The following is a 21,008-nucleotide window of genomic DNA, read 5'->3' on the forward strand; positions in this document are numbered from 1 at the left end:
CAACTATAATTGGGAAAAACTGTCATGTCAGTTGAATCATTGAAGAATAAGAGAATGACTTTATTTAAAGTATAACCTTTAAAAAAATAATATTCCTGTCCACATTATTCACATTTACATAAAACATCCACTAAAAGGTTTTAATATTTAGCATGTCTGAACTCAACCAAATTTCGGTAACTTCCCCGGCTCAAATTTTTTATTTTGTTAATCTTTTTTTATTTTGTTTATCTTTTCACCATCATTATTTTATTTTTACACAGAGAGTGGTAGGTCTATTAGTTACATCTTTTGACTTTAGCAATCTTTGTTGCATTATATATATATATATATATATATATATATATATATATATATATATATATATATATATATATATATATATATATATATGCACACATATATACAGTGCTATGCATAAGTTTAGACACCCATGCTAAAGTTGACTAAAAAGAGGAATAAAAAATCATCTTTTGGAAATTGAACTTCATGCCTTAATTAAAAAAAATAGGAAAAATCCAACCTTTAAGGACACCAATTTTCTTTGTGAATGAATAATGTATCGTAAATAAATAAATGTTCTTCCTTAAAATACAGGGTGCATAAGTTTGGACACCCCTATGTTAAATTCCCATAGAGGCAGGCAGATTTTTATTTTTACTTCATGGATCCAGGATACTATGCATCCTGATAAAGTTCCCTTGGCCTTTGGAATTAAAATAGCCCCACATCATCACATAGCCTTCACCATACCTAGAGACTGGCATGGTTTTATTTCAGTTAGCCTAATAGCTGGTTTGATTTGCATTGAGAGATGATCTTATGGAAAGTACTCCATGCCAATCTCTAGGTATGGTGAAGGCTATGTGATGATGTGGGGCTATTTTAATTCCAGAGGCCAAGGGAACTTTATCAGGATGCATAGTATCCTGGATCCATGAAGTAACTGGCCTTTAAAAATAAAAATCTGCCTGTCTCTATGGGAATTTAACATAGGGGTGTCCAAACTTATATATATATACTGTATATCCAAAGCAATTTACAAAATTGAAAGTATTTATATAACCCCTGTGGCTGCCCTGCTACCTTGTTAGTTTATGTTAAGCAAACAGCGTTCTCTCTTCCATACAGCTGTGTGGGTAGACCCGCCCACTTATCCAAATCACTATCGCACTGACACATGGGTTGACCAATAAAAAAATTGATTGGCAACTTGTGCAGCCAACTATCCAATAGGATCGCACGTAAGGCGGGGCCTAAAGATCATACTTGGTTGAATGGCAATACAAAGACAAGAAGCACCAAAACGGCTGATAACGCTTAATCAATTCTGTGTGCTTCGGTCTTGAGAATCTGCAGGGAAAGGACGTGCAGCTCGTCCGTCACAGTCAATACGCAGCTCTTTTCGAGCAGGGCGGATTCGACGCTCCTGTCGCGTGACAATTCATCTCTCATCTATACGCCAGCGCTGGTGATGTTGCTGCCACTGCATCAAGAGCTTTGGAGATACCTATCTGCACAGCACGGATGAAGACTCCTTCGCTAAAGGACACTTGTGAGGTCATCTTGGGGTGACGCAACTTACCATGCAGGAGCGTTGGAAAGCTCAGGTTTTCACAGCAATCGTGATTATGTAATCATCTAGTGGGCTGCGACCACATATCACAGGTGTACAGCTTGTGTGGATCAATGCATCAATGCATACGCACCATGGAGTCGTACTCTGCACGGTCGTCTCTTGCCAAACAAACCACACTTTTGCGGACACTATTTGCCCCTGTCATGAAAACGTGGAGATCTAGCGTGATGGGCGTAGGGTCAGTTCTCATTGATTTGGACTAAACAAGCAGTTTTAAGAAGTGTGCGAATCATACTGTGACTTCAAGGGGGTTCGACTATTTGAAACGAACTTTTTTTTTTTTTTTTTTAGAAAGAAAGAAAGAAATCTGCTAAGTTATTAAATTTAAATTTAGTTGGGGGGCACATTCTTTCGAGGTAACGTTACATCTCGTGCTAACGCAAACTCATTTGGCGCCACTAGCACAGTAACGTTAATCTAAATGTCAGTTATCTGAAGGAATTTCTAAACTAAACACTTAAGTTGAGAAAAATATGTGATATATAAATGTGTATTAAAGTGATGCATAATCATGTTTTATGGACCTATATCGTGCGAAACTGAAGGCTCGCGAGCAGCTTACTGTTGTTATGGTTACCTCATCTAGCGAACGCGGCTTCTGTTTATTTGTAGACAGGTGAAAAAACGCTCTCTGACTAACTTATCTAACTTTTATTTAGTGCTGAAACTTTGAACCCTATATATAAGCCTACATATACTGTATACATACTTCTGTGCTTTCATTACGTTCACAAATTATTTGTTTTTTTTTTATCGCTGGGGGGTTTGAGCCTCGTAATTTGTACCCAGAGGTGGTTTGTGTTTTGAAATCTATGAATTGAAAAGTGGCGTACGATTACTCCCTCTGCCGTTTACGTCCCCTAATGTGCTCTAGCCAACTGAGGATGTGTCCCAAATGACTACTTTGTATATTTAATTATTTGAAGTCCCATGTATTATGAGTGGATAAAAAATAAGAGTGAATTGATTAGCAAAATGCGTTTCTCTTTTCCAGAGAGTTTTTACTTCAATAATTTTTCTCCCTTCACATTGGTCCTACTTTATAAAAGCAGTGTGCGAAATGCTGCAATGAAAAACTCTTCAGGGCCACTTTTACTATCTCCTTTTTAATGAGATCCACGTGTGGATTTTCTTTTCTTGTTTTGAATCACCAGCTGACTGCAACGTTGTGTCTTGAATCGGCTAAATAAATTTAATATAATATGTTCCCTCATATAATGAATGAAACACCCCCTCTTTAGTGTAAAAACGATTTATTTGGGATCAAGATTGACAAGTTTGACATTTATATTTGTGTACGAATAATTCGTTGACTTTTAGTGGTCCAAAAAAAAAAATTGATCTGTATAATAACTTGATAAGTTATAGTAGTGGTTATGCATCGATGGATATTATGCAAACTGCTACTAAGCAGCTGTTGCTATGGTCACCTCCTCAAGCAAAGGTGATTTGATGTCTGTTCGCGAGCGCAGACTCTGACTAACTTTCGTGGCTACTGAAACGTTATTTGAAAACGCTGCTGAAACAAACTTGTAAGACCCCCCGACCTTTTCTTTGACCTAAAACCCTAATTAGGAGGTCAAACCCCAATGGTTCGCACACTGAAGTCTTAAATTGCATGGTGTAGTCGAGATCATGTCCAGATCTAACAGCGTGAGCCCACCCGGCGCTGGCGCTCCTGTATTGAGGGGAGGGACGGAGCACAGATCCGCTTGGGGCGAGTCTGAGTCCGTGGCGAACGGATGTCCATACTCGGCCAGATCCTCCTGCAAAAAGCTCATACGGTCCAACAGTCGGTGGAGAGAGGACGATGACTTCGAGCTACAACCGGGCCGAGCCACGACCACCGTCAGCCGGGTTAGTTTCAGATCCAAGTCTGCTTGGCAAGAGCACGGAGAGGAGAGTCGCAACAATAACCGATCGTCCCCGAGGTACCGAGATGGAGAAGTGAGACCCAAGTCCGTGGAGTTGGGTTTGGAGGACAGGAGAACCAAGTCCAAGCCAGAGGAGGAGCTCATGCCTGAAGTTAACTTTTCCATGAGCGCGTGCTGCAACGGCGTGATGCAGATTTTCAAATCCAAGAAGTTCCAGTCGGAGAAGTTGGAGAGGCTTTACCAGCGCTACTTCTTCCGACTCAACCAGAGCAGTTTGACGATGCTCATGGCCGTTCTTGTGCTGGTGTGCGCAGTGATGCTGGGGTTCCACTGCGCTGGAGTGTATGATGTCACTTACGTGGTGGTTTTCTCCACGACGATCGTACTCATCCTCACGCTGATTGTCGTGTGCAACAGGAACGGCTTCCATCAGGATCACATGTGGATAGTTTGCTATGTGCTCATTCTGGTGGTGCTGGCTGTACATGTGGTCGGTGTGGTGCTGGTGAAGCCGCCGAGCGCGTCTGAAGGCATCTGGTGGACCGTGTTTTTCATCTATGTCATTTACACACTTCTGCCGGTGCGGATGAGAGCAGCGGTCATCACTGGAATTATACTGTCTGCAATACATGTGCTGGTCTCATGGAAGTTAAACGAAAGGGACGTCTTTTTGTGGAAACAGGTGAGTGCAGTGTATATATGCTTTCATTACTTTGCTTGGATTTGAAGTAACCCCTTATATGATTGATTAATTGTATTTATTTATTCATTTACTTGCATCCGTATACATGCTCAGTCAGTCACTTCAAGCTCTGTCAGTGGTTGTCATTTGACCGTATAGGTAGCCTACAAGGCTGATTAGTCTATTTAGTTATGTACACAATTCCGTGTGATAGCCTAGGCTACTCTTTTCATGCAACAGTTGTGTAAACAAGAAGTTAATAATGAGAATTTATTCAGGTCGTCAATGAAGATTCCAAAAGAACTCAAAGCATCAAGCATTGCTAGAATCACCGCAGGGACTGACAGCCAGTCTGGACAAGGACAAGGTTGTGTGAGGGGAGCGGAGTGACACATTCCCCCTCACCCATTTCAAGTGTCCTGTAATCACTCCGCTCCAGCTCCACTCCGTATTTTCCATTTCCCATTCCCTGCTCTTTTATAGAGCTTATGGAATTGCTTAAATGTGTTAAAGCAGAATGGATACACAGCTATACTCACGTGCAGTGTTGTGCAACATACATATTATACAGAAAGTGAACATTTTTAACATTTAATTTTGTGCAATGAAATTTCTTTTTTAACCATACGTTATTATAACGTTGCTTTGCAATGACAAACATTCTCATAATGCGCTGTTGGTCATGCTTTTATTGCTGAAGAACAGTTTACTGCACTGTTCAACTGCTTTAACTATTTAGTTCTCTAGTAAAAAAAAAAAAAAATTCTTCTGAGAATTTCAGTAGAAGAATTGCCAAACATTTCAGCTAAAGTTTAAGAGTCTGTTTACATGGGGGGGAAAATACTTAAATAATGAGTCTGAAATGATGTTTATTAGTCAACGCTAGGTCTTTTTGAAAAGCACTTCGATGTTCTTGTGGTTCTGAAAGCAACAAAAGTTGATGACTCACACTTGTTTTCTCTGCAAAGCCTCTGGATGTAGGCTAGTTGAGCACATATGCTTTCTTAAATTCTGTTCAGTTTTTCTCTTTTTGGGTGACTTGGTCAAGATGTTGAGTGATGGAAATGTGTCAGTAGATGAATGTAACTGCAGTCTCTTTGTACTAATGACGTGTTTGGATATTGCACGTGATAACCTGCGCAGTAACATTGTGCAAAGAAGGAAAACAGTCTTTTTTTTTTTTAAACGCAATCAAATGCAAATATATAACTTAGTACTGTAGACTAATAACGGCATATTTTAACATCATACTGTATGAGTGCAATTTTGAGTTACTGAATTATTTTGTAATGATTTATTAGGATAATTTTTCGAAGTAGGTTATGTAAACTCATACTTAACCATGCTCAGTTGCAATCTTTTGACTCTTTATTATTACATTTTATAGTAAATGTGCTTTAAACTCCTCTGTCTTCAGATATAATTATGTTTTCATTGAAAATACAGACTCTTTGAATGGTGTGTGTGTGTGGGAACGGACTGCTGTGTTTGTTTCTCTTTCCACACAATGCTGTTGTCTTTAGCATATCAGATCTCTCTCTGTTTACACGGGACCTAGCAGGACTCTCCAATAATTGTTGTTTTATTGAAATCCTGGGATGAAGGATGTATTAGGAGTGCTCTCATAGATGACTAGCCTTCATCTGGCTGTGATGATCTGTGCTGTGCTGCTTTTTATGAGGTCAGAGGTTTTGGGGCAGGAACGGCGGCCATAGGTGAGATCAGGTCACTTTTTTGGATTTTTTTCTTTAATATGGACAGATCATAGCATGTATTTTTTTCTAAAAGCACTTTCAAAACCAATTCTGGAGGTGTTAGAGCTGGCCTGTTTTGGCACGAATAAAGTCCTTATGAGTACAGTAGGATAAGAAGAAATCAAAGGTGCTTTTCAGGATTGTCTTCCAGATCATTGACAGTTCACAATCTCCAGCTCCATTTCCCCCGTGTGCTTCATTAAAGCTGGAGGTGGGACTCAGTTAGAGGAGCTTCCCCTAGGGGGAAAACAGAAGAGGTGGACAGAGTCCTGCATGGCACATCTCCAGTTGTAACATGGTTTGTGGCTGCTTTAATTGAATTGCCCCACTCTATAACATGCAGACCCACTGGAATTCAAAACAGATGTCCTCCCTGTCCTTCTTGAAAGAACTGCTATTAATTTGCCTTTCTGAGTCAACCCCTATGGAAGCATTAAAGTCACCATCAAATCAAAATTGACGATTCTTTCTTTTTTATGGAATATTGCAGTAATTATAATGAATGAACGGGTTTACTTCACAATAGGGAAGAAAAGATGATCACAACTTCCGTTTCATGCTGACTTTAACCTTTCAACAGGCCAGGCTGACTACGTGCTCTGCAGAGCGGCTCGCTGAAGAAAGCACCACCTCTAGGGACTAATGCAGAGCTCACACACAGATGATCTGTTGATATACTGTCAACTTTTGCTGCACTTTTACATTGTCTGAGTAGTCGATTTACGTTAGGCCTATATCACATACATTCAGTTGTTGACTAATATCAGTGAAATTTTTGCTTAAAAAAAAAAAAAAAATTTAAGACATACCTCTAGGCTATTATTATTTCTACTACTATTATTATTATACAACTATATACTACTACTAATATATTATTATAATAATAATAATAATACATTCTAATCAAAAATAGCAATGATCATTATTGATTATTATACTAAGAATTATTAATATCAATATACTACTATTACTAATATTGTCATTATAATAATACATTATAAAAAATTAGAGCTGTCAATTTATTTAACAATTTAATCAAATTAATATGGAAATAATTGCATGCGGCAATAAAAGCCCCTTTAAAACAAACAAGTACATCATACACTTGAAAAATTATTGTAATTTTTAAGTAGGGATGGGCATTTTTGTCAATTTTTCGAGTACTCGAGTACTGAATAATGTTGACAAATAAAAAAAAATATGACATGCAAATAGCCTATGTCTAGTTTCAAGATATGGGAGTAGAAAACTAACAATGCTAAATTATCAATAATGCATCAATGTTTTCAAAAAAGAAACCTCTAAAAGGAATGGCTGCATGAGTTATGTACTGAAACAGGTATTGGTTTAACAATAAAAAACAATAATAAACATTTTATTGATACATTTTCATACCGTTTCTACAGTGTTAATCTGTACTCCAAAGAAACCCCTAAGCATCAGGTTGATGAAGGCCTTTTTGGGTTGATATATACATTGGTGTTTTAAATATGTAGGCTTTTTAATACTATGTGAGTGCCTGGACGTGGAAGTATGTTTTTATTTAACGTGGAAACATCCACTAATTTATATTTATGCTTCAGTGTGTATTGTATTGTGAGGTAGTAGGCAATCAACTTTATTGCAGATGTTGTTTGGTTACTTGAAGACATTACAAGTTTCAAGAGTGGGCTTACAACTATATGTGTAAGCTCTGGGAAAGTTGAAGTTTTTTATTTTATTTTTTATAATGCAGCCGTAGGAGTGAGTTTGTGTTACCTCTCAAGATCCGATTCTGACATGTCTCTAAGTGCAGACCCTCAATTGTGCTTCTTGTATCTTAGCAACCAAGGCCTGTTCTCACAAACAACATCCAGAAGCACTCAGGGCTTCCCTGTGAGAGGACCCCTGCTTTTCATCTCTTAACCACCTCCAGTGAATGTGCGATCTTACCATTAGAGGTTCAAATTGAGATAATTAAGGTGCAAGTGCCCCTGGTGCTGTGCGCCCTTTCTCTCTTCTTCTCTCCCCCCTTGCATTGTTTTTTTCTGTTGTCAAGGTATATATGAGGGTAATCAAGCTCTGATGTGTGTGGGTGGCTGCCCACACATCTCTTAAACAATTGCTGCAGTCTATGGCTTATATTAGATGTCTTATTAGGAGCCACATCTTGAGGCACATTATAAAGTTTTTCACTATGTGATAGTTTATTTATCATATATTGTGTAACATATATTATTTTTGTATTATATTGTACATATATAGTGTGTGTGTATAAATGTGTATTTGTGTAGGCCTATATATGTATTATAATATATATATTTACACACACACACATATATAGAGAGAGATTTAGTGTGTGTGTGTGTGTATATATATATATATATATATATATATATATATATATATATGTATATATGTGTGTGTGCAAACACACACCTACTGTATATAAATATAATAATATATACACAAACATATTAGCCTATATAAACAAACTTTTGTGAGACGTGATTATTCGATTTGACAGCACTTGTATATCCCTCTGGTGCTCTTCGCGTTTCAGTCAAAAATGACAGAATTTTTTATTTATTTCATTAAAAATTAATGCATTATATTTTAGTTTAATAATGTTTTTTATTTAATATTTTGTATTTTTAGGGGATTTTAAGGTACTAAATTATATTTACGCTGTATTTATTATCCATTCATTCACTTGAGCATAGACCTGAAAATTTTAATTCCAACTTAAACTGTTGTAAATCTTGAATGGTTTAGAGCACAGACTTATGTTTGATCTCTTTTCAAAGATGACACTTGGCAGATTATTGCAAGAAGTGAAAAAAGTTTTAAAAAATTGAACTTAAAGTTACAGAATTTTACATTTATTGTTATGAAAAATGCACAAAAATACTATTCACATTTTTTATATGAAATATACATTTTCAAAAATAGATTTTACTCTAAAACTGCAAGAAAATCAAAGTCATAAATCTAAACAAGTTGTGTGCCAAATTTGAGCTTGATATCTCAAAAAATGAGCTTTCAGTAAGATTTTGTTTGGCCGCAGTACCACTAGATTTCCACTAGATAAAATTCATCTCCCATTTATTTCCAATGACTGCGAGGAGCTATATTTTTTTAGGAACATTCAACCTTTTCAAAATCACGTCCATGATGTGTTCACAAAGCAAGTGCCAAAACCTTTACCAAGTTTCGTACCATTCCGAGGAAGTAAAAAATTCTACAAAAAAAACATTACGTAAATTAGTATTTAATATATGTACACACACATAGTATGTAGCCTATATTTTATATATATATTTTATACATATGCATATACATACACACATATTATATTAACACAAACTTTTATGTTAGATGTTTGTGTTTAAATTTCACATTCATAATAGAGTTAAATGCAGGCTTGCGTCTTGTGAATCATCTCTGTTGACACATTTAGTTGCGTAACTTTATGATCTTCAAAACATTTTCTATGTTGATTAATTTCACCCAACTATTGTAATGAGATCACCACATTCTCAACACATTTTCGGTTCTTGAATGGATGAATCCGATGAATTACATGAAATGAACAGGATTTGGATTAATATATTGGAAGACATCTGGTCATTTTCATTGTTGATATTTTGTCAGTATTTAGCAACCACTCTCTCCTTACTCCTGTAATGCTCTCACACAAAATGAATGCGAAATGTGCCATGCGTGGAGCCGATTATTTCTGTGGAGACTCAGGAATGCATCCTGATTCAAACCAAACTCATCATGTTATTTTTATTGCAGAACCACCCTCTGTTTCTCCTTTATTTGTCACCCATCTTTTTCTAATTTGCTCTCGGAAATAAGCCTTGTTGCCGCCTACAAACTGTGTATTTGTTAGACCTACATAGTGTCAAATCATGTATACGTGCTAATTTTGTAATTGTACATGGCAGGCTGAATCTACTGGATGTAGGCTCATAGTCAACATGTTTGTCATGTAATTTTAGTGTCAACCTGCTGTGTGAGTGGCCCACTTTTTATTTTTCTGTTAATAAACGTTGGGGCAAGTATCATATCTAAAGGTATTTGGACACTTCATTTAAAAAAGTGTGTGAAAGTCATTGTCAGTTATTGTAAGCGTAGGTTTATCAATGTATCAAAATTGTATCTTACTATGTGTACTGTTTAAACAGCATTATGGTAAAAATGGTTACCATACGTGACAGACTTTTGCTTCGGGTGGAGCTGATGGAACGGCAGTTTCTTTCAGTTTTTTTCCTCTTCATTTGGCCTAAACACTGTGTTCGTTGTCATCCAGTTTGAAATGTTGATTACAAACAAGCATGTTTTTCCAGATTTTCCATTATGGTGTTCTCTCCATATTTATGATTATTTTCAGCCTTTAGCTATACTGTGTATAACATGCTGGATCCTTCACTAGAAACTGAAAATAACTCTTTCCCGCTAAACTTTTATTCTTTGAATCCTTGCACCCGGGAACAATACAAGTCTACACCATGATGGCAAAAAGTTTTCTAAGAAATATTTCCTACTAAAGCAAGGCGGTATTTGATTCAAGTGTCAAGTGCATCCATAGCAAAATAGGAGATAGAGTGGCTTTGGATGGCAACATGCCCAGTGCATTATGGGTGTTCTGTTCAAGCTTTTTTTTTTTAACCTATTTGGCAAAAGGGAAGCACCAATTTACCATGCCATTCTACTGCATTGGCAGCCAAGTTTTATCGAAAGCCCATTTTGTCAATGGTGAAGTACCCTTTTAACTTGAAGGGAAATGGCTTCATACATCAATTTTTGAGCAATTTTTTGCAATTATTTATAACTGAATGCTCTAAAGGTGAAGTTAGTTCTGAGAAAAGGCCTAGAATTATTTGTTTGGAAATGCCATGACCAAGTACTTTGTTGTGGCCATTGTATTTCTGTAATTATTAACAATTACAAAGTTAGAAACCCAGGTTTTAGATCATAAGTACTATTCCATATTTGTCCGTTACTGGACATTTTTCTTCTTAGTAGTTGATGAACCTGAACGGTTTAGTATCTTGTTGTAACTGAGTCATTTAGCGTGATCAGAAGCAGATGCCTCCTTCACTCTAGAAATAAATTGTAGGTCCCTAAGCCAGTTCCAATGTTTGCATCATTGCTCATTTTCACTGTCAGGTTCCTGAACAGTCTTCAAAAGTTGTCCAAGCCCTTTCCATAGCGCTGTCACTATTGCAAAAGGATACTGGAGGGAAGCCAGTTGGCCTTGTTTTCATTTTCATTTTTGTATGGCAAGCAGAAATAAGCAGTTTCTCACAATGTTTTACATGCAGCTAGGGTGTGGAGAACACTCTCAAACACTTGTACTTTAAATATGTTCCACAAACCATTTGGTGAAATCATGTTGTTGAAGAAATGTAGCTCTGTAGAACAGCTCAAAGAGCACTGACAGGCATAGATTCAGAAGATGACAGAGTCAAGAGGAACATATAGCTAAACACTCAAATGTGATAAGCGCTTTCCTATTGGCTACCTCACTAATGCAGAACAAAAGAAAAGTGTGATTCAAGTTATTCCAGAATCCAGATCATCAGGCTTTAAATTAGAAATTTAGGCTACATATACTTGTAAAATAACTGAACTGATTTTTTTCTAACTGAACTGATTTTTTTCTTTCACATTCCTCAAAAAGCATAAGTTACAATTCATATTCATTCTCTCTCTCTCTCTCTCTCTCTCTCTCTCTCTCTCTCTCTCTCTCTCTCTCTCTCTCTCTCTCTCTCTCTCTCTCTCTCTCTCTCTCTCTCTCTCTCTCTCTCTCTCTCTCTCTCTCTCTCTCTAGGAAGAGAAACTCTATATCCTTCTATTTGTGGCAGGCAAATTACCTCTTTTGCAAATATTCAAATCATTTTTGATATGAAATGAACCATTATTTGTTTTTCTTTACCGCAGTGTCCGTGTCTGTGTGAGGCGACTTTGTTGTCAGGAAAGATCAAATGAAATTTGTATATGTGCTCTATTTCAGGGTTAGAAATGTGCAGTGGATTAGATCTAATCTAATTAAATGAGCAGGTAAAGCATTCAAATAGCCTATATGACAGAGTTTGTTTAAAATAAGAAAGCATCACATTGCGGTTGACGGCTGTTGTTATACTTTCCATTTATAGAGTCTTGAAAACAAATGATGCTTTGCAGACGTTTGAGGACTTAATTTATAATAGTAGTAGTAATAATAATACTACTAATAATTATTATATAATACTGTTACTGTTGCTTAATTTTAGATGATTCCAGACAGAGGGATTGTAGCCTTTAGACTGTATAGTGACTACACAATGATAAATGTTTAAATGTAGCCTATACGTACAGTATGCATGGATGTGTATATGCACATGAATAATGTTTTTTTCCTTGTTACTTTATCATTCTAAAGAGATGCTATAAAATGGGTCTCTGCAAAAGAAAAAGCTCACCCACATAACAGATGCCATTGTTTTGTAAATAACCCGGTCCTACTGACTAAGGAACAGATTTCAAGTTTGATGTCACAAACTGCTTCTCACTCTAACAGTTGCTTGCTGTTGGAGTGAGATATGATGTGTTTCTTGACATATTTTACTAGAAAAGGTGTAATGAACGCCATTTTGGCCTTGAAAGTCGTGAGCTGAAAAAGTATTTATCCAGAATGATGACTTTACTGCACCCACCGCTCTGCATATTTTGTCTCTTATCTTAAAGGGACACTTCACCCATTTGCATTAAGCTTTGCATTGTTAGAAACCCAGTCATACTATTGAATGGTCATGCAACATTTTTTCATTTTCCCCCGAGACGAGAGAAATCTGTATTTACCTCTTTACACTTCCTCCTACAATGACGCAAAAATCGTCATTTTGCGTCATTGTAGGAGGAAGTGTAAGAGGGGGGGATTTCTGTTAAGACTACAAGCACTAGATCCACCCTTTCAAACCCGCCCATAGGGGGTTGCACCTAATGCGCTAACAGACCTATCACAGATCAGTGCGAGTGCGTTTGATTTCAACGGCAGAAACCTGCAGAAAACAGGGACGAAGAAAGCTGAGTAGTAGGGGTTACCATACTCTATTTCCCGGACATGTTATGCCGTCGAGATCGACAAAAATGTCCGGGATTCAGCTTTTGCTTTCTGCGGTCGCCATCCATTGTTTACATGCTCACCTTTTGTTTCAATCTAACTGAATTCACCCCGATTGGTGAATCTGAATGTAATGTTTACATGAATGCTAAACAAGTAATCGGTTGATTTGCGTTTTAACATTGCTAAGAAAATACCCGCACCTCCGTGAGAGATAGCCCATGAGACCGGTGCATCTCACAGGCGCGCTCATCAGTAATCACCGTAATACAGGGAGCAGGACGAGGCTAGCGCCGCGGGAGAAAGACGCGAGGCCGGTGGCGTGATCGGTTGAAAGACGCGAGGCCGGTGGCGTGATCGGTTGATGTGTGTTTTACCATTGCTAAGAAAATACCTGCTCCTCCGTGCGAGATACGAGAACAGTGCCTCACAGGTGTCGGTCGTCAGTAATCACGCCACCGGCCTCGTGCCGTTCTCCCGCACCCCTCAGCCTCGTCCTGCTCGCCACAGTAAACATGATGAATGGCGACTGTAGAACGCAAAAGCCGAATCCCGGACATTTTGGGCAAACTCGTCACGGAGACTCACTCGTAGCCTAGCCTTGCCTTGTTGTTTTAAACTGCGCTCTCTTACCGGTAGGCGTGGCTTGGGAGTGGCCTTGTAGGGCAGCGAAGCAAGTGCATTCTGGGAGTTGTTGTCTTTCATCCACATAAGCCAAAAATACATTTTCTGGCTTTTCTCAGTCTAGAAAGCTCCAAATTCAAAAATAATTTCACATTTCTTCTACATAAATGACCCACTTTCAATACACATTCATGTCTCCACGGGTGAAATGACCCTTTAACTTTTTGCTAAAGAGGTGATTTATCAGAATTGGGTAGAAATAAGGGAGCATACTAAATGTGCAGAGCGGTGGGTCCCCAGGATGGAGTTTGGTTACTTTTTAGTGTTACAAACCAGCTGAGAAAACTGTATGCTCATTGTTAGTTCATGTTAGCACAGGTCCAAATAATTAATGTTAACAAAGATTAGGCTGCTGTCACAAGACCGAATGCATGCACTGATCCAATATAATGAACCGCATCCGATTTCTTTCTCAATGGTTTACGTTCTCTATGTTCGACATATCCTTCTATGTTTACCTAGGATATTCGCCAAGATGGATATTGACATAATTTTGTGTGTGTTATACGTTCAAGCACAAGACGTGTAGAAGAACTCAATTCTGTTTGCGCTCTTTTATGTTAAGTTTTGTTATTCAGTTTCAATCATGTTTATTGCATTATTTTAGTGTCGTGTGTTACCCTGATGGTGTTTGGTCTTTGTTTCACGTGTATTATGGTGGTAATCTGTACATTTAAAGGTAAAAAAAGAGCAGATTTTGAAAATTCAAGAAGTTTGCTAGGCTATATTATTAACATTATATTACTTAATGAAATGTGGTTATAAGTTTGTAAAATATATAATATGCCATCCCATAATACTGATTTTTTTTAAAATAATAAAGTAGTCAAAAAATATGACGGTCTAAATTGTGGCTGCAGACATTTTTCATATTTTTTTTATTATTATTTATTATTCAATTTTAATTATGTAATATTTAAATGAGTAATCAAATAAATTGCTAATGTTTTAATAACAATTTTTTTTTTTTTTTTTTTTTTTTTTTTTTCAATGAAAAAATAAAAAAACATATATATATATATATATATATATATATATATATATATAGAATTGCTCGGACATGGTGTGGAACATATATATAGTGGAATGACCCTGCTCTCTCAGAGGGAGAGAAGAAAGGCCAAGCTCTTTCTCATCTCAAACTGCTGTGATGAAAATTTAATGTGCGCTTCTGCTATCCGTTGCCTTGATTGTACTTTTTCCTCACTCCTCTTTTATCATCTAACTGGATTCATCTTTATAGAAAATATCCCATGAAGCTGATTTTGCATCCCATGAATCCCATCGTTCGGCTAAAAAGGAAACTACTTGGTTACTGACGTAACCTCAGTTCCCTGAGATGAGGGAATGAGTATTGCGTAAGACTAGCTTACGCTATGGGAAAACCTCCTTTTCTCGAGAATATTGAAGCAAACTTTTTAAAACGCATTGCAGCTGCACAGCGAGCACAACTGAGCGCGAGAGCGGTCATTGGCTGTGCAGCGGCAACTGCACGAACCTATGGCGAGGTGGCTTTGACACGAGAACCAGTCGGGACGCTTGGCGCCCTGGCGCGTAATAACCCGCCAGTATGGGCGTGGTCAGAGGCTATATATTGGCGTGTCTCGCCTAGGTGCTCCAGGTTTAAACGATCCAATCCCCTGATCCAAGCAAAGTAGCACGGCAGGTTATGCAATACTCGTTCCCTCATCTCAGGGAACTGAGGTTACATCAGTAACCGAGTCGTTCCCTTTCGAGAGGTCTCTCGTATTGCGTAAGACTAGCTTACGCTATGGGAACCCCCTGCAAAACGCTGTGCGTGCTAACTTCGCTCTACCGTGACCAAAGCATGTATGAATCACAAGGGAAGCATGATCCTAATATAAGCCAGTAAAACGGGCTTTATATATTGGATAACTAGGAATCTTAGTTCATGGTATAAGGGATACATAGTGGCCAGCTAAAGCAGCGCCAGGTGTGTATGAACCCTAGCTGTGTATGAACCCTAAGACTTTGTGGGGGTGCTTAACACTTTTACACTGAGAGAACCTTGGCCTGTAAGGCGGGTACCTCCAAGTTATAAAACTTCACAAATGTGGACGGCGAGGCCCAGCCAGCCGCCGCACAAATGTCCTCAATGGGTATTCCACAGGACCAGGCCCACGAAGAGGCCATGCCTCTCGTGGAGTGAGCTCTGACGCCCAAGGGGCAAGGAAGGCCCTTGGACTTATAAACTAGCGCGATAGCATCTACTATCCAGCGCAGCAGTCTTTGCTTTGTAACAGCCAAACCCTTAGTGCGGCCGCCAAAGCATATGAGGAGCTGTTCTGACTGCCTAAACGGGGCAGAGCGCTCCAGATAGATCCTGAGAGCCCTTACATGGCAGAGTAAATGTGCATCACTCTCATCCTCTGGCGAGAAGAGAGCCGCCAGGGAAATGACCTGTGCTCTAAATGGAGTGGAGAGCACTTTAGAGACATAACCGTGCCTCGGTTTAAGGACGACTTTAGAGTTGTTTGGCCCGAATTCCAGCGTGAAACGCTGTTATGGCCGCCACATAGACTTTGAGCGTGGAGGGGGTGCGCCCCGCATCCAGCAGCTCTTGCAAAAATGTGAGCACACTTGGTACTTCACATGCCTGAGGGTCTACGTTTTGTGCAGCGCACCTGCCAGCAAACACCGCCCATTTCTGAGCATAAAGGCGCCTCGTTGAGGGCGCTCTTGCCTCTGAAATGGTTTTCAGCACCTTATCCGGGAGATGCCCGGGTACCCGTTGAGGGGCCATGTGTGGAGGGCCCATAAATCTGGACGGGGGTGCGAAATCGTTCCGTTCGCCTGTGTGAGGAGGTCTTTCCTAAGTGGAATCGGCCATGGGGCTGTTTCCAGCATCAAGAGCTCTGGGTACCAACACTGGGTTCTCCAGAGGGGGGCTATTAACAGCACCGCACATCTGCACTCCCTGATCCTTTCGATGACCTGTGGTAGCATCGTGACAGGAGGGAATGCGTACAGAGGGTGGCTCGGCCAGTCGTGGGTTAGCGCGTCCCTGTTCTTCGTAAAAAATATTTGGTAGTGAGCGTTGTCTTCTGAGGCGAAGAGGTCGACCTCCGCCCTGCCGAAGACATCCCACAGCAGCTGAACCATTTGTGGATGAAGAGACCATTCCCCTGGGAGAACGTTGTGTCTGGAAAACATATCCGCACCCTGGTTCAGAACGCCTGGTACATGCGCCGCCTTAAGCGAGCGCAGGTTGCGCTGGGACCAGAGAATGAGTTTCTCGGCAGTGCAGGTTGTGTGACCTGAGACCACCCTGGCGTTTATGAACGACACCACTGCCCTGTTGTTCGTCCGGACCAGGACGTGGTGGTCTTTAAGTATGGGAGAAAGGCTTTTAAAGCTAAGGCTACCGCCTTCATCTCTAGACAGTTTATATATAGGCGCTTCTCCGGGTCTGACTATAGACCAGAGACGGGCCTGCCCTCGTAAAGGGCCCCCCAGCCTAAGCTGGAGGCAGGCATCTGTCGAGATCACACCCAATCTCACGCCAGACCAATACCAGTCGGCCGCTTTCCAGGGAGTTGGGGCTTTGATGCAGCCGTGATTCGCTCTGATTCGTAAGTGACCAGATCGCCACGCGTGAGCTAGGACCCGTGGTTTTAGCCTGCACTGAAGAGGACGCATTCGCAGCAGCCCTAGCTGGATTACTGGTGAGGCCAAAGCCATGAGACCCAGCATCTTCTGGAATTTCTTGAGGGGAGCGTGAGCACCCGCCCTGAAAAATGTTGCTAGGCACCGAACAGACAGCGCTCATGCGCACAGAGTCTATTTCTATACCCAGAAAGGAGATTTTCCGGCTGGGAAATAGTGTGCTCTTGGAAAAATTGATCCTGAGGCCCAGGCATTCTAGGTGGTTGAGGAGCCAGGCTCTGTGAGTTATTAATAACTCCTCTGATTGGGCTATGATGAGCCAATCGTCGAGGTAGTTCAACACTCCCCACTGTCTCAGGGGAGCAAGCGCTGCGTCCATACACTTCGTGAAGGTACGGGGTGCTAGAGACAGGCCGAAGGGTAGTATTGTGTACAGATAAGCCTGTCCTTCGAATGCGAACCTCAGGAATGGTCTGTGATGGGGCGCTATTTGGATATGAAAATAGGCGTCCATCAGATCTACTGAGAAAAAACAATTCCCCGGGTGAATATGCGCGAGAATTTGCTTGGTTGTCAACATCCTGAACGGACGCGTCATAAGCGCTTTGTTCAGGCGTCTGAGATCTAGGATGGGTCTGAGACCGCCATCCTTTTTGGGGACGAGGAAGTAGCGGCTGTAAAAGCCTGACTCGCTCTGTGACATAAGAACTGTTTCGACAGCCCCTTTTCTCAACAGTTTTGACTAGTGATGGGGACGAGACCGCCTATGCCGAGTCCGAGTCAAGACCGAGTCTTTGAAGGGTCGAGTCCGAGTCGAGACCGAGTCCGTTGGTTAACATGGGAGGATTTGAACTTGAAACACGGAGTGTACTGACGCCTTTCCGTGGTTAAAACAACATTGCTTCTTATGTTTGTTCATGTTTATTTGAGGCTATAAATTAACTAGAAGGAAGAGATGATCGGTTCACGAGCAGCTTTAACTGATGCTCTACAGCGATCTGTCACTACACATTTAAGAGCCACAAAACGGTATTTATTGTTTAAATTTCTTTTTAAAAAATGACCAAATTTGAAAGGCGAGACTTTGTTTAATATGTTTAATATCAAAAGTAACCGAAAAGTAACCTGGTCTGTCCTGTCTGTCAGCGTGTTGTCAGTCTCCTCTCTGCTCCGCGATGTATTTTTCACTGCGTGAGAACATGGTGTGGCGTGAGAACGGTGTAGCTTGTCGGACATAGCGACAGTAACTAAGGGGGGCGGGTCTTTGCGAACAGTCAATTAAAATTTTCTAGTGGTATTCTAGTGGACTAGTGATGGGGCGAGACCGCCTATGCCGAGTCCGAGTTAAGACCGAGTCTTTGAAGGGTCAAGTCCGAGTCAAGACCGAGTCTTTGTAAGAACAAGTCCGAGTCGAGTCCGAGAAAGCAGAAATCGGTCTCGAGACCGGACTCGAGTCCGAGACCGGACTCGAGTACTACATCACTAGTTTTGACACTTCGGTACGGAGAACATGCCGTGTTCGACCATTGTCTCGACCTTGGCTCGAAAGCGCGGAGGTCTCTGCGAGCAAACTGGAGTGAGTAACCTTGTTTTATTATGTTTAACACCCAAGTCGATATTTCGGGGATAGCCTCCCAGGCTTTGACCCTCATAGCTAGGGGTTGAATGAATAAAGGGACCTGGTCGCTGTGAGATAGGGGCCCGGCCGTCTGACTGTCTAGTGTTTCCCTGCCTGTGTGAACGGCGCTCATGCACGGGGCGCGCGTCTCAGGGAGCGCGAGCCCTCTATAGCGTCTATGGCGTGGGCTTTCACATATAGCGGTGCGTTCATAGCAGCGGGCACACGGTCTATGTTTATTACCCTCTTTTCCCTGATAGGGGAAAAAGATGACACCATGTTGGAAGTGCTTGTGTGTAGGGGCGCGCACATTATAATGGGCACCTGAACTACATGGGCAGCTTGAGCTGGCGGGGGGCTTGAGACTGTATTGAGACTGTATGAACAGTGTTTGAGACTGTATGCACAGTGTTTGAGTGTGGAGGTGCAGACCTTTTGCCTGTGGTGGCGAATTGGTAACTGTGGGGACAGTGCTTGTGTGCAGGTGTGCGAACTTTATAGCGGGCACATGACCTACATATGACACATGGAGAAAAGAGCTCTTTTCTTGTTTTATTTGTGTCGCTGTAAAAACGGCGTTTGGTTGCAGGTGAGCGTGCTGCGTGGCAGACTCGTTTGCTGCTGATTTTACATTTCCAGCCACCTGTGAGGGAACTGGAAAATGTCTGGGGAATTTTAGAGAGATCGGCCCGGCCTCGGCGAGACTCGAAATGTCTATTTTTCTCCCCATGGCTAGGATGGCTTACGAGGTTCGGGGTCCAACACAATCTTGGGTCGGGGTCCCCGCCTCTCAGAGAACGGAGAGCGTCTAGCAGAGCGGGAGCGGCGACGGACTTCAGCCACTGGGCGGGGCTGGGTGACCGGCGGCGCTGGCTTGGGCTGCTGAGGAGGAGGCTTCCTCCTATTCTGATGACTCGAAGCTGAACTGGAGCGCTTGGGGAGGAAGTGGCGCATCGCCTGCGATGCTTTCTGCGCCTCCGTGTAGCGCTCAGCGAAGCTCTTGACAGCCGGTCCGAAGAGACCGGAAGTAGAGATGGGAGAGTCCAGGAAAGCAGCCCTGTCTGCCTCTTTCATGTCCGTGAGGTTCAACCATAGGTGCCGCTCGAGCGTTAGGTTGGCCATGCTCCTACCGATGGCTTGGGCTGTGGATTTTGTAGCTCGCAGGGCCAGGTCAGTGGCGCTGCGTAAGTCCTTAAAATCGTCTGAATCAGGTCCAGACCTTTTGGCCTGGAAGACTTGTAGCACAGCCATCGTATGAAGCGCCGACGCTGCTTGCCCGGCGACGCTGCTTGCCCGGCGACGTTGCTTGCGCCGAAGAGAAAGAGGGCATAATGCGAGCTGAGTGCGGAGCCTTCCACGACTTAGTAAGCTCATCGTGGACCTCGGGGAAGAAGGGAGCGGGCCTCTGCTGGGGGGTCTGCCGGCGCCCCTGCAGGAACCATTCGTCGAGCCTGCTGCGTGATGGACTGGAGACCAGTCGAGCCCGAGGTCTGCCACGACCTTAGTGAGCACGCGAAGAAGCTCAGAATCGACGTTGGCTCTCACGCTGTCTTGAGTGGATGGCGGAGGGCCGGAAGCGGACCCCGCCCAGTCATCACAGTCCGAAGCCGCAAGTGAAAGGCTGTCCTTATCCTCTTCCTCCTCGTCCGAAGCCCCGAACGACACGAGGTCCGCCGCGTGCAGAGAGGGGCGTTGGTCGGCCTGTGTAAACAGGACTGGCGAGGGGGATCGCTGGAGAGAGACCGAGGCACGCGGGGACTGGGCGGGTGTGAGCTCGAGCAAAGAAGCGGGGAGTGGGTCGTCGTCGGTGAAGCTGGCGAGCCGAGCCCGCAGGGTGGAAAGGTCCATGTAGTCACATTCAGGGCAGCCGCCCTTAGCGAGTGCAGCTTCGGCGTGGTCGCGGCCCAGGCAGGAAGTGCATAGAATGTGGCCGATGAGTGGGCCTCTACACGAGGCGCAGGTGTTACGAGGCATTTGCAACAATGCCTTCGAAATCTACTCTTTTAGAGTGTGAACGCAGCGGCGAACACACGTGAA

General features: G+C 41.9%; 1 protein-coding gene across 3 annotated transcripts in view; it reads left to right on the forward strand.

The window, feature by feature from the left end:
* The first annotated feature begins 1,271 nt into the window (after nt 1-1,271).
* Nucleotides 1,272-21,008, forward strand: part of adcy5 (adenylate cyclase 5) — a 99,073-nt gene continuing 79,336 nt past the window's right edge. For all 3 annotated transcript variants that reach the window (XR_013822217.1, XM_079880528.1, XM_079880529.1), the window contains exon 1: nt 1,272-4,195. Coding sequence is in view for 2 of the 3 variants with exons in the window: in XM_079880528.1 (XP_079736654.1) it covers nt 3,275-4,195 (921 nt within the window). In the remaining variant the exon portion in view is untranslated. The remainder of the gene's footprint in view (nt 4,196-21,008) is intronic.

The sequence above is a fragment of the Squalius cephalus genome (assembly GCF_949319135.1).
Source record: "Squalius cephalus genome assembly, chromosome: 9".
NCBI classification, from domain to species: domain Eukaryota; kingdom Metazoa; phylum Chordata; class Actinopteri; order Cypriniformes; family Leuciscidae; genus Squalius; species Squalius cephalus.